This window comes from Salminus brasiliensis, chromosome 2 (genome assembly GCF_030463535.1).
Source record: "Salminus brasiliensis chromosome 2, fSalBra1.hap2, whole genome shotgun sequence".
Taxonomy (NCBI): Eukaryota; Metazoa; Chordata; class Actinopteri; order Characiformes; family Bryconidae; genus Salminus; species Salminus brasiliensis.
Window position 1 is genome coordinate 34,081,197 of NC_132879.1, and position 17,364 is coordinate 34,098,560.

Genomic DNA, 17,364 nt, shown 5'->3' on the forward strand with positions numbered 1-17,364 from the left:
AAAAATAGTCTCTTTTTTTTTTTATTAAAATAGACCAGTTCTGCTCTGAACTGATCCTCAATCAGTCATTTTAAGCCCTCTAATAAATCAGAGAGAAGCAAAAAAACTCTGTCTTGTATGTATAACAGTGCTTATTTTTACATTTATAATTAAAATATTTTTTATTTTGTTATGGAGATGGTTAATAATATATAATAATAATAATAATAATACGAATTAAAAAGTGTGAGAAGCCCGCCTTGCCTGTGTGAGGAAGCCCTATTCAGCCACGAGAGGGAGTCCTACACCATCTGACTGCCCTGGATCAAAGGGCAGTGTTTTGCTTTAGCGGCTGATCAGCTCTGCTCCTTTACACCAGGGCCTCGCTGAGGAATCACGTGTACACAAAATAAAGTCTAGCTGAACTGCTTATTTACAGACAACAGGAATTAGGCATACACCCATCAGATCAGTTACAATTACTCCTTAGTGAGATTCAACAGATTTGATGGGATCATGTAGTAATTGAGCATTTCTGTTTTTTTTAAAGCTATTTCACTGCTGGTCTCGGGTCAGCGTGGTGTTTGAGGAACCCCTAACAGTCCACAGTATTGCTCACAGGTGAGATACATATCTCATCAGGTTGTTACAGACCATATTACAGAGCCATCAAATGAACTCGGAGTTTGTCCAGACTGCTGTTCCTGATCTACCGCTGGCAGACGGTCGGGTTGTGGGTCTTGTGTTTAGTCTGAAACTGGACCAGTTATTTAGCATCAGGACTGCTGCCCCCACCCCACCTGTATTCCGAGGGCGGGGTTGGTCGGAAAACGAGTGTGCAGGGGCGTCTTGAGGGAGGAGGAGGAGGAGGAGGAGGAGGAGGGGCTGTGCGGTGAGAAGAGTTTGGGAGACGGGACGGGTCACTCCGCTTCACTCACTAACTCTGCCGGCGAAGTGGATTTTAATTCCAGACTGGATTCAGATCTGCCAGAGGTACGCATGTGTTCATGTAGCCTTTTATTTCCTCTCTAACGAAGCTTGTTCAGAGGTACCTTAATTTGAGCCTTTGTTTTTTTGCTCCAGAAAATATTGTAGACTTTTTCGTTTTAAACGACCATAAATGCGCTTCAGCAGCTGTGTGCTGCTGTAATTCAGCCTCTGTAACTCAATAACATTAATGCACATTACTCTGTCTGGAACAAAAGATTATAGGTGACTCTAATGGACATTATTCAACCAGTAAAACTATGTTTTTTTTATTTATTACCAATATTGTTACATAAATGAAAGTACAATATTTTTGACAGTATAAGAGCTAATTGACAGTATGTTAACATTAGGAATACTGTTTTTAACTGTAAGGGAGAGTAGATTAATATTACAAGAATTATTGGTAATTCTAAGAAACTTACTATTAGGAGTATTATTGGTAACTAATGAACAGTCAGTTAACATTAGGAGTATTATTGGTAACTCTAATGGACAGTCAGTTAACACTAGGAGTATTATTGGTAACTCTAATGAACAGTCAGTTAACACTAGGAGTATTATTGGCAACTCTAAGTAACAGTCAGTTAACATTGGGAGTATTATTAGTAACTAATGGACAGTCGGTTAACACTAGGAGTATTATTGGTAACTCTAATGAACAGTCAGTTAACACTAGGAGTATTATAGGTAACTCTAATGGACAGTCGGTTAACATTAGGAGTATTATTAGTAACTAATGGACAGTCGGTTAACAATATTATTGGTAACTAATGAAAAGTCATGTAACATTAGGAGTATTATTGGTAACTCTAATGGACAGTCAGTTAACACTAGGAGTATTATTGGTAACTCTAATGAACAGTCAGTTAACATTAGGAGTATTATTAGTAACTCGAATGAACAGTCAGTTAATATTAGGAGTATTATTAGTAACTAATGGACAGTCAGTTAACATTAGGAGTATTATTGGTAACTCTAATGGACAGTCAGTTAACACTAGGAGTATTATTGGTAACTCTAATGGACAGTCAGTTAACACTAGGAGTATTATTGGTAACTAATAAACAGTCAGTTAACATTAGGAGTATTATTGGTAACTAATAAACAGTCAGTTAACACTAGGAGTATTATTGGTAACTCGAATAAACAGTCAGTTAACATTAGGAGTATTATTGGTAACTCTAATGGACAGTCAGTTAACACTAGGAGTATTATTGGTAACTCGAATAAACAGTCAGTTAACATTAGGAGTATTATTGGTAACTCTAATGGACAGTCTGTTAACATTAGGAGTATTATTGGTAACTCTAATGAACAGTCAGTTAACATTAGGAGTATTATTAGTAACTCGAATTAACAGTCAGTTAATATTAGGAGTATTATTAGTAACTAATGGACAGTCAGTTAACACTAGGAGTATTATTGGTAACTCTAATGAACAGTCAGTTAACACTAGGAGTATTATTGGTAACTAATAAACAGTCAGTTAACACTAGGAGTATTATTGGTAACTCTAATGAACAGTCAGTTAACACTAGGAGTATTATTGGTAACTCTAATGGACAGTCAGTTAACACTAGGAGTATTATTGGTAACTAATAAACAGTCAGTTAACACTAGGAGTATTATTGGTAACTCGAATTAACAGTCAGTTAACATTAGGAGTATTATTGGTAACTCGAATGAACAGTCAGTTAACACTAGGAGTATTATTGGCAACTCTAATGAACAGTCAGTTAACATTGGGAGTATTATTAGTAACTAATGGACAGTCGGTTAACATTGGGAGTATTAGTGGTAACTAATGAACAGTCAGTTAACATTAGGAGTATTATTGGTAACTCTAATGAACAGTCAGTTAACACTAGGAGTATTATTGGTAACTCTAATGGACAGTCGGTTAACATTAGGAGTATTATTAGTAACTAATGGACAGTCGGTTAACAATATTATTGGTAACTAATGGACAGTCAGTTAACATTAGGAGTATTATTAGTAACTAATGGACAGTCGGTTAACAATATTATTGGTAACTAATGAAAAGTCATGTAACATTAGGAGTATTATTGGTAACTCTAATGAACAGTCAGTTAACATTAGGAGTATTATTAGTAACTAATAAACAGTCGGTTAACATTAGGAGTATTATTGGTAACTCTAATAACAAGTCAGTTAACATTAGGAGTATTATTAGTAACTAATGGACAGTCAGTTAACATTAGGAGTATTATTGGTAACTCTAATGAACAGTCAGTTAACATTAGGAGTATTATTGGTAACTAATAAACAGTCAGTTAACACTAGGAGTATTATTGGCAACTCTAATGAACAGTTAGTTAACATTGGGAGTATTATTAGTAACTAATGGACAGTCGGTTAACATTGGGAGTATTAGTGGTAACTAATGAACAGTCAGTTAACACTAGGAGTATTATTGGTAACTAATAAACAGTCAGTTAACACTAGGAGTATTATTGGCAACTCTAATGAACAGTCAGTTAACATTGGGAGTATTATTAGTAACTAATGGACAGTCGGTTAACATTGGGAGTATTAGTGGTAACTAATGAACAGTCAGTTAACATTAGGAGTATTATTGGTAACTCTAATGAACAGTCAGTTAACACTAGGAGTATTATTGGTAACTCTAATGGACAGTCGGTTAACATTAGGAGTATTATTAGTAACTAATGGACAGTCGGTTAACAATATTATTGGTAACTAATGGACAGTCAGTTAACATTAGGAGTATTATTAGTAACTAATGGACAGTCGGTTAACAATATTATTGGTAACTAATGAAAAGTCATGTAACATTAGGAGTATTATTGGTAACTCTAATGAACAGTCAGTTAACATTAGGAGTATTATTAGTAACTAATAAACAGTCGGTTAACATTAGGAGTATTATTAGTAACTAATGGACAGTCGGTTAACAATATTATTGGTAACTAATGAAAAGTCATGTAACATTAGGAGTATTATTGGTAACTCTAATAACAAGTCAGTTAACATTAGGAGTATTATTAGTAACTAATGGACAGTCAGTTAACATTAGGAGTATTATTGGTAACTCTAATGAACAGTCAGTTAACATTAGGAGTATTATTGGTAACTAATAAACAGTCAGTTAACACTAGGAGTATTATTGGCAACTCTAATGAACAGTTAGTTAACATTGGGAGTATTATTAGTAACTAATGGACAGTCGGTTAACATTGGGAGTATTAGTGGTAACTAATGAACAGTCAGTTAACACTAGGAGTATTATTGGTAACTAATAAACAGTCAGTTAACACTAGGAGTATTGGTAACTCTAATGAACAGTCAGTTAACACTAGGAGTATTATTGGTAACTCTAATGAACAGTCAGTTAACACTAGGAGTATTATTGGCAACTCTAATTAACAGTCAGTTAACATTGGGAGTATTATTAGTAACTAATGGACAGTCGGTTAACATTGGGAGTATTAGTGGTAACTAATGAACAGTCAGTTGACATTAGGAGTATTACTGGTAACTCTAATGAACAGTCAGTTAACACTAGGAGTATTACTGGTAACTCTAATGAACAGTCAGTTAACACTAGGAGTATTATTGGTAACTCTAGTGGACAGGGTATCTTAGCATTCATAAGAGCCACACTGAAATGTTCTTCTTTGATTGTCTCTAAATCGAGACCTTTGGCTGTTGGTGACTTGATTTTTGAGTGCGTGCAGCCAATACAACACTTTTCATTGTTACAGTGAGGAGATTAGGTCATTTAGGTCATTTCTGAGCGTATCATGAATATTTGTAGTACTTAAGGATCACTTCACTGGATTTAGCGCAGCACAGTGTATAAAACACTGAATAAATTGATTGTACTCATAGTCATTTACATAGTCACAAACCACAGAAAACCCCCCCTGAAATATTACATTTCTTTGTAATGAACCTTTGCGTATAGCTGTTTTGATTGATTTGTCACCACTGCCGCCCAACTATTGTACAGGCTTGAGCAACAGTCTGCTCTCAACCTTCGATTGCATGAACCTGATGTCTCACATTAGGCCTCCTCAGAACTAACCTGTGGTCAAGGACACATGTGTGACATCATCGATGTCTTAAGTATACATAAAAATGCCACCATATGCTAAAGTATTTAAAGCACAGAGTGTTTCACTACAAAATATTATGAGGCATGCTTCACTGAATAGGCTTGCTCTTGGAAATGGCTTGTGTCTCACTTTACAGTGGAATGGTGTGTCTTTGCAGGTGTACTTATGTGTGTGGACCCGCTGAGGCCCGTTGCTCCAACGGAGATGTCTGAACTATTGACCTTGACCACTTGACTGCACCACGAGACACGGAGACGTTGACGTGGTAGCCATGGACATTCATGTGCACGGCAGTCCGCGCCTTCACTACGGGCATAACGGCTACCTCCAGGCCCCCCACTCAGTGAGTATATGTGGGACTCCCGCTGTACTACAGACTAACACACAGAGCCCAGGACACGCACAGTCGCGCCACATGACGTCAAACTGAACGTCAGGGTAGACGAATGTCCACAATGATAGGTGCCTGAGCACACATTTATTAATGTATATGCAAAGATATATAAACACACTCACACACACACATACTCTGACTCTCTCTCTCATACACACACACACACTAAACACACATTCTTGAACTGTGTACACACAGAGGAGAAACCAGTTCTGCTGCAGTTTTTTCAGCTGAGTCTGACAGGAGAACTCATTGTGCTCCTCATTCTTTCTACAAGGTGCGGCTTTCCATCACGGATGTGTGTTTGTGTGTGTGTGTGTGTGTGAGTGTATCACTTCTAGGAGCAGCGTAATTATCTCCAAAATCCTGGAAAACAGAGCCGCCTGTTACAGATTAGCCACCACTGCTTAACAGAACAGGAAGCTTTAATGTGTGTATAGTGTCACCAACCCCGCGGCACAGAGGAATGCAATGGGGGCTTCTGAAATTCTCTCTCTTGTTCTTTTGACAGACATTTAAACGCTCACGCGTTCACTAATGGTTATTTCCTCATTGTGTTTGAGTAGTGCGTGGATTGTCCTTTTAATAATGGCGGAAACACAGCAGCTCCAGGCGCACTGCCACCGAGCCTGCAGCATTGTTTTCTTCACAAAGTCTGAGTAATGTGAGAACTTCCAGTGATGTGTTCAGTCCAGTTCAGTTTCTCCCTAGCTCAAGCAGAAAAGCTGGTTCTGTGCTCCACGCTCTTTCTCTTACTCTCTCTCTTTCTGTCTCTCTGAAATTCCTGAAAAGTCACAGACTGCATAACTTCTCAAAAACTAGACTCGTGAGTAGGGATGTGGAGATGACATATCGATACTGATATGTCGCGCTCAGACTCTGTGTCGGGCCACTGTGAGCAGGAAATACTGGATTGGAAAAGACTGCATCAGATCCAATCCTGTAACACATCTATCCTGAAACAGTGCGTGATGTGATGTAGTTAAGATGCTATTTTTAGGCTGTGTACTTGGTCAAAGAATACTGTGGCCTATTGTGCTGTAATTGATCACGATTACAATTCATATTGTCTTATTGCCCAGCCCTACTGAGTAATTTAGGACCAACCCTGATCCTGTAGTAACCCTGCCTTGCACAGGTTTTCCTGTTTTCCACAGCTGGTCCAGTCCAAAGAAGAGCTTGTTAATGAGCTCATGTTACATGGATCAGGTGGGCTTGAGTGAGGAATTGTCAGCCAATGCCAATATCCAATATATATTTTTTTTAACTATATTTAGTTATATATTTTATAATATAATTTTAATATTCATATCGAAATATGTATTTCTAAAGGGTTATAAATACAGTCCAATGAATAAACTGCAGATATTTCAGCCAAGTTGTCCAGAACATTCTGCTCATCTGGAGTTCAACAAATACATCGGCAAACATTTTTGATTTAAAAATTTGGTCAGATCGAAATGTTTGGCTCAGCAGTCTGATGCGCTACCCTTAGGGGTCGCAAGGTCGAATCCTGACCCTGATCCTGAGTCTGAGAGAGCACGATTGACCATGCTCTCTCTGAGTGGGTAGATGATGTTCTCTCCCCTCATCACTCTTAAGCGATGTTGGCCGACACAGGCCTCAGTTAGCTGGTGCGGTGGATCTGGGGACCCTGCGCTTTCCTCTGAGCACGTCAGCTGTCCAGCAATGCTGCATAATTTACATGTATCGGAGGAGATGTGTGAAGTCTTAGCCTCCTAGTGTTGGGAGCATTGCTAGTGTTAGGGGGAGTTACAAACGAGTGGGTCAATAGGGCAGTACCAAATTGGGGAAAAAAAGGAAAAATTATTATCCACAGATTATTAAAAAAAATCAAAATGATTGGCAGGTCTAGATCTTTTTTCTAAGTATCCGTAGATACCAGTAAGATTTTGATATCATTGTCAATCCTTAGGGAAAACTGAGATATATGCGAAATTCTTGGTGTATAATATATCATTTGACTTCCTTTTCAAAGCAGTTTAATGTAAATTGCGTTAGATTGGGCTGTTGTCATTTAGGTGAAGACCCCTTGTAAATTCTTAGGGTGCGGTATATCCATTTGCTATCCACTGTTTGCACATTTCGAAAGCGGCTCTGGATAAGAACATCCCCTAATGAGTAAATGTCAATGTACATGTACTTCAGAACCAGGGTGGGGACCACTGGAGTAAAGGTACCAAGCCTTACCTAATCTTAGAGGCTGACTTCATGTTCTATTTCTGAAGCATAACTGCCTCACACACTTGTGCACACAGGCCCGCCCTCAGTCCTCTTGCGGAGAGGCAGGTGGAGTTATCCTCCTTTCCACCTCGGGTTAGACCTTGTTGGTTTAGGGGCGGGGGCGCGGGGCTGAGGCAACAAATGGCCCACTGTTCACTCACACCCCCCTCACACACACACACATACACACACATGCAGGAGAGAGGAGGCTCCTGTCTGGCTGGACACTGTGCTGCACTGTGCTGTGTGTTAGAGAGACAGAGCTGTGAGGCACTTCTCCACTGAATCGAGTTGTTTCAGAATAAGACAAAAATGAATTTTACTGCCGCTGCTCTTTAGCTCCTGTTTCTTCTATAAATCCAAGGGAGTGCCTCTTCACTTTATAATGGAACACAAACACCATATAAAACATGAAGAGCAGGAGAGCTACCCTTTTTTTTTTACACATTGTCCTTCTGTGCAGTGTTTTATATACAGACAGTCTCAAAACTGCTCAAATGTTCAGTGAGTGTAGCAGTATGTTGGAGGTCCTCCTTGGGTCTCATGCCACTCTGTCATATTGTCATTATGTTTTCTTTTCTTTAAAGGATCTAAATAATCAATAGCAATCTATCATTGCTACTCCTGGAACCTGCACTGTGTAACTTTGCTGTGTAACCAGAGTCATATTCATGCAAAATTCTGTAATCCTACCCTACTTCATCAGTCCACATGCTACTTTCATGGTTCTGTATCTCTCAGAAGTCCAGAAGTGAGTGTAAGCTTGTCCTTGAGGGGTGCCTTGAGTGGTAAATTTCTCTTCTCGACTGTAGTGAGAGCCCAGGAGCCAGAAATATGATGTGGCTTTAAGTTTTCAGAGCTGGTAAATCACCTGAACTTCCTCACTCCTCAGCCCACTCCTTTACGTGATGAGTGGTGTGGCATCTTGCATTGTCTTTTTGGTAGATCAGGTTTTTTGTGTGGCTCTCTCCAGACATCAGCATGTGTGAGCCATTCTTTTTGACTGACTTTTTGTGAAACAAAGAAATTGCTCATAAAGACATTGAGTAAGTTGTGGAAATGCCCGGCTGACAGATACTTCCTTTTTATACATGCCGCCACTTATCCTGCTGCTTTATATTCCCAGGAAAATGAGGGCAGGCAGAACAAATATTAAATTTCAAATCAGCTCTTTCTGCGCAGTACACACGTACAGATATCTAATGCCACTTGTGTTTTATACGCTTTCAGACTTTCTGTCAGTTTGTTTTTTCAGCATTTCAGCTACTTATCTGCTCCTCTTTCTTCTCTGTTTCTCTAGAAAGACGATGGCCTGCAGTTTCTCAGTCTGGAGGAGAAAGAGTGTATTCTTTTCTTCGAGGAGACTATTGACTCTCTGGAGGAGGGTTTGGAGGACGATGGTGCAGGATTGTCATCAAGAGGGAGCACACCTGTGGAGAACATTCAAGTCACATCCAGTCCAGCTGGAAGCTCCATCCCAAACACAACCATAGCTCCAGGCCTGATAGAGCATGACATCATTGACCTGGTCCACTCCACACCAGACTTCACCATGCCAGGTACTGCCTAACACTGCTCATTTGGGGCAAGGGTGGTTCAATAGTCTGAGAAGGAATAACAGGGTTTGCTACTAAAAATGACAGTGGTGCAATGATAGGAAGTGGTTATGTTATCGTATGTTTTATCGTATGATTTAGCGTTGGGCGATACGACCTCAATATCACGTTTAATTATATATATTAACTGCTCGAGTGGCTGAGTTGGCGTTGCTCAGTGAGTGTTTGAGTTTACTTCCATGTTGCTTCTATGTCACAGTCTGAAGGGGGTGGAGTCACTTGATTGCACACGCGGTGGTATGTTTTTAAGGGGACAGTACATGAACACATTGGGGAAAGTCCTAAAATAAGGAAAGAAATAACTGACATGGGCAAAATCACATCTATTAGAGGTCCTGAATGTTTTAATTAACTTTCGCTGAATTGCCCAGCCCTAGTTAGATTACATCATTATTCACTCAAACATGGGGCAGAATAGGTTGTCTGAGACAGTGCTTTCCATCTCTGATCATAGAATCCCTCCAGCCTGTGCATTTGTGCATTTCTGGAGCAGACATGCTCCACAATCAGGGCTGTAAACCACTGCTGTAAGATGTCTCAAGAACACACAGGAATTCCATGTTTATGCACAATAATTTGATAATGCTGCAATTTAGCTAGTTTAGTGTTTGATATGCTGCAGAAGAGCTTGGTTGAATATTTAAAGGAATGTTCCAATAGCAAATCAAATTTACACAGTTACATAGTCAGATTTCTTTAGTGTATATATTTTGCTTCTTTAGTTTTGCACTAGATCTACAAGGCTAACGCTGCTAACAAACTCTAGAAGTCAATAGTCACTAAAATCTTTTCTGTAGCAACATGCCCACACATTTCTAGATCTGCATTCAGGTCAGATGTGTTGATGTGCATTAGGGCATAGCATGGCTTACTGTGCACTATAAAAATGAAAGCTGAGAGCAGGCATTTTGTTGAAGAAGTGTAATGTGCATAAACCTTTATGTGCACACATCACACAGACCTAAAAAGCTAAAGAAATGAAACCACCACTGTCAGATTCTTTGTTTGGCTGTAAGTGCTCTAGGTTGTTAGGCTTATGTTTCAAAACTGTGCAAAACTAAAGAAAAAAACATTACATTTTTGAAACCCACAACTTCAATTCCTAGTAACTGAATAATTTAATAATTAGCTTAATTCTAAAACTAATCTTCTAGATTTGATCAAATGTAATAGTAATCCCTTGACTTTGCTTCTCCTCTTTGTCAGATTTTCAGAGCTTGTCTGTGACACCACAGGCTTATTTTGAGACAAAGCCAATGAGGGACCACACAGTGAGCCCCCCAGCCACGGACGACGCATTTGAAGATAGTGTCCACCAGCCTCCTCCGGGCTCCATCCCAACTCCCGTCATCATTGCCAGCAAGATTGCTGAGCACCAGGGCACAAGTGCCACCTCTTCCTTGCCCTCAGTGCTGATCCAGCACAGAAGTAGCCTGGAGTCTCCACACAGTCCGCCTTCCAAACATGGGCCACCCACCCACGCCAAGCCCCACCGACTCCCCGACAACATAAGCATTGTGCGGGGAAGCCAGGAGCCAAGCCCCCAGTCCATCGCCACAGCGGCAGTCAACATGCAGGAGCGCCGTTCACAGATGCTGGCCAACCTGCCTCCCTCCTCCCACCCTCTACAGGGCGGGGAACCAGCCTGTGTGCGAAACCTTCCTTCACGGAGTGTGTCGTTCAAAGACCTAGCACCAGACAAGTCCAGGATGGAGGCACTGTCTATGTTGGGGCTGACTCAGGGTAGAACACTGCCAGTAACAAGCACAAAGACAGAGAGTAGTAACGTGACTCCTGCTAACAGCAATACTAACAAAGTTGGCAACGGTGCTGAGGTAGCCAGCAAAAGTGCTCATACCTATAACAACATCGTTAATAATGCCAGTATCAGTCCTAACTCCACTGTCAGCCAGAAGAACAGCCCGAACAAAGTAAGCTACAGTGCTGATACAGCTAGCAACAGTGCTCATACCAGTAGTGCTAATATCAGCCCTAACACCACTATCAGTCAGAAGAAGAACAGCAGCACTTACACTCAGTCTAGTCCCACCAGCTATGAGTCAAAAGCTAAGAGTGAAATCTTTACCAGCAACTTCAATAGCTATGGGGGAAAATCAGCTGTCATCTTGCCTGCTGCAACAGACACGTTTCCTAACCATGCTAACCAAAACAGAAGGTCTAGTAGTGCATCAGCAGAAGTGACGCACAGTGACTTCAACAGCTATGGCGGCAAGACCATCATGCTGAATCCAACAGCCAGCTTCAGGGCAGAGTCTTCCCCATCCCCTGGCAGTCCAGCAGTCAGGCCTGAGCCAGCAGAGATCCAAATCAACAGCTTCGGTGGCAGGTCCAAGGTCATAAACCCTTCTGTACACGCAGACCTGTCGGACGAGCCTGTCTACAGACCCCGCTCCAACAGTCACTCACCATCCAGCACCATTACACACGCAACCCACCACAGTGACCTTCACAGTCCAACCGGGAGCAAATCTAGGATCTTCACACCATCTAAAGCTGAGAGCCAGCACATGGTCCTCCACTACTCCAGCCCAGCCAGAGATGAAGTGCAGCCAGATGTAAATACCCATGAGGCTAAACCCAAAGCAGTAAGCCCCCACCACCCTGACCCGGTCTACCAGCCTTTAGGCAGGAGCAGGCTTGCTTCTGCACCCCCTACGCCTGCCCCAAAACCACATCGGCCCACTGCTTCTCTGAGGCCACGGCCTGACCCCATTCCTTCCGAGATCCGCAACAGGCCTCCGCCCAAACCCTCCTTCCGCACTCAGGGCATTACGGTGCAGTTCTCTGGGAAAGGAGCCACAGACGAAGCCAGACGAGATGCTTTGCGTAAATTGGGACTGCTGAAGGAGACTTCCTAAACCCTCATTGCAGCGTCTTTAAGGGATTATTGTACTCTTAGGTTCTGCGGTTGCCTTTTAGATAAGCGCACAGCCCTTTGTTTTCGACTCAACAACAATAGTATTATTTCGTGTTGTAAGTGTGTACTCAGTAACTGTTCATTTACTTCATCAAATGAAAAAAAGCTCTATTTAAGAATGAATATTCCTTATAATAATAATAATAATAATTGTTAATCGATAGGTAATAGTTACGATCATGTTACAATGACCCAATCAGCACTCCTCCACAGTCATAGTGCAGTCATCAGAATTGTTTAGCCAGGACTAGCCAGGACCAGTTCTCTTACTTGGAGATAACGCAGGTTGCAGGGTCAGATAACATGCGCTGATGTGGCCCTTTAGAAAATGTACACACTCCCAAACATTCCAATTCTTTTTATTTTTCCAGTTGAGCACTGTAAGAGTTCATTCAGCTATGGGGATTCCAGCTGTCTGTGATTACTAGCCCGGTATTCAGATTACAGCTGTATAGGACTGTGTGACAGATAGACTGGTGATACTAAAGACATTCTCTGCTACTCATCTCCCTTCAGAAGTGCTGCTCAGTCTGTCTCCGCTCTACAGAACCTTCAGTGAGTTCCAGTCTACCCTGGAGTAGACTGTAGCATGTTTGACCACCACAAAGGGTTCTATGAGCGATGCAATCGAAGAACCACTTTTTGGATCACACACACACACAAAATCATTACATGTGAAGAACCTTCACATTATGTTGAGGCTCTTTAAAACTGTTCACACTCACAGAGTGTGTTTACAAAAATGGTTCTCTAAAGAACTTCTGAAAATAAATCACAGAACCCTAAGAGCTCGTTTTGACAGCCTTATTTTTAAGAGGGTGGAGCTATTGATTGGCTGGCGAGAAATACACGTCTATTACTCCCAGTGTACACACTTAACAGTAAAAATGCTTTGAGGGATGCCATGAAAGGTCTGAAGAAGAACTATGTTTGAGAGAGAGCTGTGTGAAGTGTGAAGAACCTTCTCTTGGTCCAAAGGTTCTTTAGACACACATACCCTGTCCAAAAACATCCATTCAGAGTCTGAAGTGTTTTGTTTATGGCATCCCTGCGAAGATCTCTTTTTGACCCAAAAGAGTCAAAAGGGTCAGTCGTCTGTATTTAGGGGCTTCTTTTCTTCTTAACGTCTCGGAGCAATAATGCTGATCTGGGGTCAGCGTATGCCTTTTATATAACTGTACAAGATTATGTGAACTCGTGAGACCTGGACCAGTCTTCATAAAGCTCTCAGAGTTCCACAGTGCCCATCTAGAATCCGCTTCCTCTATTTTTTTCTTACTGACAGGAACAGATCCTAGATCAGCCCTCGTGCTCTAAAAAACCTTTATGAACATGGGTCCTGATCGTAGATTAGTGTTCTTAATCTGAGATGTTTGGAAAAATACGGGCCAGGGAGTGTTAGATCTCCCCTTCACCCTCCTTCTCCAGGATGCTGCTGTTTGGTTATAAACTCTGAGTTAATCCTGGTGGGACGTTTGAGTCCTGATCATATGTGTGACCACCAGAGACACGCTGTTTTAATAGGGGCCAGTTTGAACTGTTAGGATTCTGCAGGGTATCGGCCTTTGTTAAAATGTGTAATTGATGATATTATATAGAAATGACACAAAGCACACTATTTTAAGAGCTGTCCTCTCTCTTCCCCTTCTCTATCCAGTGTGTCCTCTGCCTAATCGACAGCTTTTTGACAGTATGTCTCAGCAAACACTGTATTCATTCTCTTACCGTGAAATTTGGGAATCTGTGAGAAGTGAGAGCTGGACTGCTTCTCTCGCTCCATGCCTCTTCTTACAGGATATTTTTACATTTGATGGCAGTGCCTCCCCCACTAAACCACAGCGATCCAAATCTAGCTCCTGCAGGAGGGTGCGGAGCGAAAATGTGGAATTTGTTTTTTCTTTTTTTTCTTTTTTTTTTCTTTTGATTTTCTTGCTTTGACCATCTTTCAGCACCGCCCTTTTCTGGACTGTCTTTCTTCATCAAACATGGGTGTGAAATCCAAGGAGCATGTGTGTGTGTGTGTGTGTGTGTGTGTGTGTGTGTGCATCTGGGAGACTGTGAGAGAGTGTGCAAGCTTTAGAATGTGTGTTTGAGTTGGCACTAGAGTGAGAGAATGTGTGTGTGTGTGTGTGTGTGTGTGTGTGTGGTGAATGGCTGGCGTGTCGTGGGCACATGGTTGATTGATGTCTTTGTGTTTTATTTGATGTTGTTTTGTTTTTTTTCCAAGTATGGACTCCGGTTTTTGTAGCAATTCTACAATTCTAAATGAAGGACTGTGTATTTTTACACATGGACACACACACACACCGACATGTTTTTCATGACTAATCTCCTGTTGAATCTGTTTTTGCTAAATTATTATGCAGATTTCTGTATCATCTTCTGCCTCCTGTGTTCCTGAATAAAGCAGTTTATCTCCCACATGACTTGTGTTTGTGCCTGTGTGCCAGAGCTGAAGGGTCCTGTCTTATCTTGTCCCAAGTCCTAGGTGCTGGTGTGGCTGCAGGTTTACCCTCCAACAAAGGAGTATTATCTGCTAGAATAGAGCAAAAGTAGAAGCCCTATGCTAAGTGAATATATTAAATAATTATCATTCAATCATTAAACATTCTGGAATTTAAATGTACAACTATCATACCATCTTCATATAGATTTAGTATTTGGACAGTGACCCTTATTTGCCCCTTAACATGCAGCAAAGGCCTGGTTAAGCATCTCAATAGAGAAAACTCAGATCTGGAACATGGGTTCCAGACTTGAGGCCATTTGTGTTGGACAACAGATGGAATTGGACATCCGCCTTTAGGCCATCCATGCCCAGAGCAGTGGGTAGCCTGGTAGCACCTGCTGCAACTGTGGCAGCTTGGCAAACCCACAACCCTCTCGTCAAGAACCCGTTGCTCTAAAACTTCTTAGCCACCTCTGACCAATAAAGGGGCTCTGTAGAAATGGCTGTGATTCCTAAACAGGTAACATAAGACTTTTGTTAAAGTGCTTGTAATTAAAGCTGAAAGTCCATTGTTGTGGTGTATTGAAATTATATCCCTGTCCAAATACTTTTGAACTTGACTGTATAGTTATATAAAAAATCATAGGTTAATTTAGAGCAGTGCTTTGTGATGGATTACTTTCATTTATTGGTTGTTTCAAAAATGCCCAGCAGGACAGATCAGTGATATCAGGTCATTTGTTCATTTGGTAAACTGCATTCTTTTTTTCTCAGTGGAGTGTAAAGAGAAATACGTGTGGCTTGAAAAGGCTGGGGCTTGTGCTTCACTCCAGGCAGCTTCACCACATTTCTTTCTAAGAACTATTACCACTGCTCCGAATCTGCTGAACTATGTCTAATGCGGTTTACAAATGTACTTACAGATGTGGGCCACGAGGAATTAGTAGGATGCTGAAAGGCAGCCATGATGTTGAGAGTTCAGCCTCCATAATCCAAACGGGTCACATGCTAAGATTGTAAATAGGGCTGTTTGTCCTGAGGGTAAGGAAGGGAATCATTTCATGGTGTGCTGCCATTCGTGGTACAACAGCTTCAAATGTAATTAGTGATGTTTAAAACAACATCCCAGGACAGTAGTCAAGCATCTAAAGGTCCTAATCTGGCCCACCAAATCACCCACTCTTCTTTAACTTACACTGTTTGGAGCTGTTGAAGGTCCTTCAGTTTAAAACTGTGGTGCTTTGAGGAACCTTCAAGGAACCTTGTGTTTTCCTAAAAGTCTTTTCCTAAAAGCCTTGAACGTTTCTCAAAACACTTTAAGAGATTTCCCCCCAGTTTTCAATTAAAGCACCTCCAAAAATTCCTCAATGTTCTACTTTTAACAGTGTACTGACACAGGTATAAGGGTATAAAGAGAGACTCAACAGCAGAAGCTGAAGAACCAATCAAAATACTCAGTGGCAGGTTCTCCAAGAAGAGTTGATCCACCATGCTTAACAGTGGACTGTGTGTAATGTGTCTCCTCACATAGGTTTGAACTCCCTGGTTTAGGTCATTTAACATACTACTAGACACAGTGATACAGATACTAGTTTCAGTCGTCTTTTGTTTGCAATCTTTAACTGTATCACCAAAACCACGAAACAGACCCTTCAATACACTCACCAAGCACTTTATTATCTGCACATCTTCAAGCACTTATCTAATCAGCCAGGCCAGCAGCTTCGAAGCTCCATGGCTCTTCTACAATATACAGTTTTAAATGCGATCAACCTTTTTAAAAGTCTAAAGAAGTTTCACATGAACTTCACACTAACAAATCTCTCACAGTCCACAGACATGGTTCTTTAGGGGACCAAAAGTGGCTCTTCTATGGCATTATGTTCAAATTAAAAGGTATTTGTCACTGTACAGTGTACAGCGAAATGTGTCCTCCGCATTTAACCCATCTGTGGTAGTGAACACACACACACACACTCGTGAACTAGGGGCAGTGAGTACACACACACCCAGAGCGGTGGGCAGCCAACTCCAGCGCCCGGGGAGCAGAGAGGGTAAAGGGCCTTGCTTAAGGGCCCAACAGTGGCAGCTTGCTAAGCCCGGGAATCGAACCCACAACCCTGTTATCAATAGCGCGGTGCTCTAATCGCTGAGCCACCACTGCCCCATTTTAATTAATACAAATCACCATTTGTAGCTCTTTTATTTTTAAGGGTGTAAGCAGAAACCATTGCTATTCATCTTAAGGCCCCTGCAAATGTGTTTGTCTAATCAGACAGACAGGTGCATATACTCGTGCGTTTTGTATTTTTATATAAAGAATTCTATCCGAATATATGCCACTGAATCGACGATTAAAAATAATACAAGCTTATACAAGAACAGCTCAAAATTCAGAAAGCATTTGGATGAATGTGTTTAAATCCTCTCGGACTTAAATTCCAAAATAATGATTAGACATCCAGTCCTCCCTGTTTCCATTTGATTGGAGTGGTGTGTGGTGAGTTGATGGGGGTTTGGCCTGACTCTACCTGTTCTGGTGGAGAACAGCTGTAGAAACTGCACAGGCAGTTCAGGCAGCTGGTGAAGCTGGTTAATGTCATTTGTTTGTTCGTAGAAAACAGGCCAGACACGTTGGAGCAGAATGCAGCAGA

General features: G+C 41.3%; 1 protein-coding gene across 2 annotated transcripts; it reads left to right on the forward strand.

Moving 5' to 3' along the window:
• The first annotated feature begins 914 nt into the window (after positions 1 to 914).
• LOC140550022 (uncharacterized) lies at positions 915 to 14,684 on the forward strand. 2 transcript variants are annotated; one of them, XM_072673819.1, is made up of 4 exons: positions 915 to 972; positions 5,227 to 5,412; positions 9,008 to 9,266; positions 10,530 to 14,684. In XM_072673819.1, the coding sequence occupies exons 2-4, from the start codon at positions 5,341 to 5,343 to the stop codon at positions 12,200 to 12,202; spliced, it is 2,004 nt and encodes a 667-aa protein (XP_072529920.1). In that variant the 5' UTR covers positions 915 to 972; positions 5,227 to 5,340; the 3' UTR covers positions 12,203 to 14,684. The 2 variants fall into 2 exon arrangements, with proteins under 2 accessions (XP_072529920.1, XP_072529921.1); XM_072673820.1 differs by lacking the exon at positions 915 to 972 and having other exon boundaries at positions 5,099 to 5,412.
• Positions 14,685 to 17,364: the final 2,680 nt, after the last annotated feature.

What these genes read in the sequence shown, in the direction of transcription:
- LOC140550022 (XM_072673819.1), top strand. Translation starts at nt 5,341, where the DNA reads ATGGACATTCATGTGCACGGCAGTCCGCGCCTTCACTACGGGCATAAC. An exon ending in ACCTCCAGGCCCCCCACTCA is followed by an intron (nt 5,413 to 9,007) that starts GTGAGTATATGT and finishes CTGTTTCTCTAG; the next exon opens with AAAGACGATGGCCTGCAGTT. An exon ending in ACCAGACTTCACCATGCCAG is followed by an intron (nt 9,267 to 10,529) that starts GTACTGCCTAAC and finishes CCTCTTTGTCAG; the next exon opens with ATTTTCAGAGCTTGTCTGTG.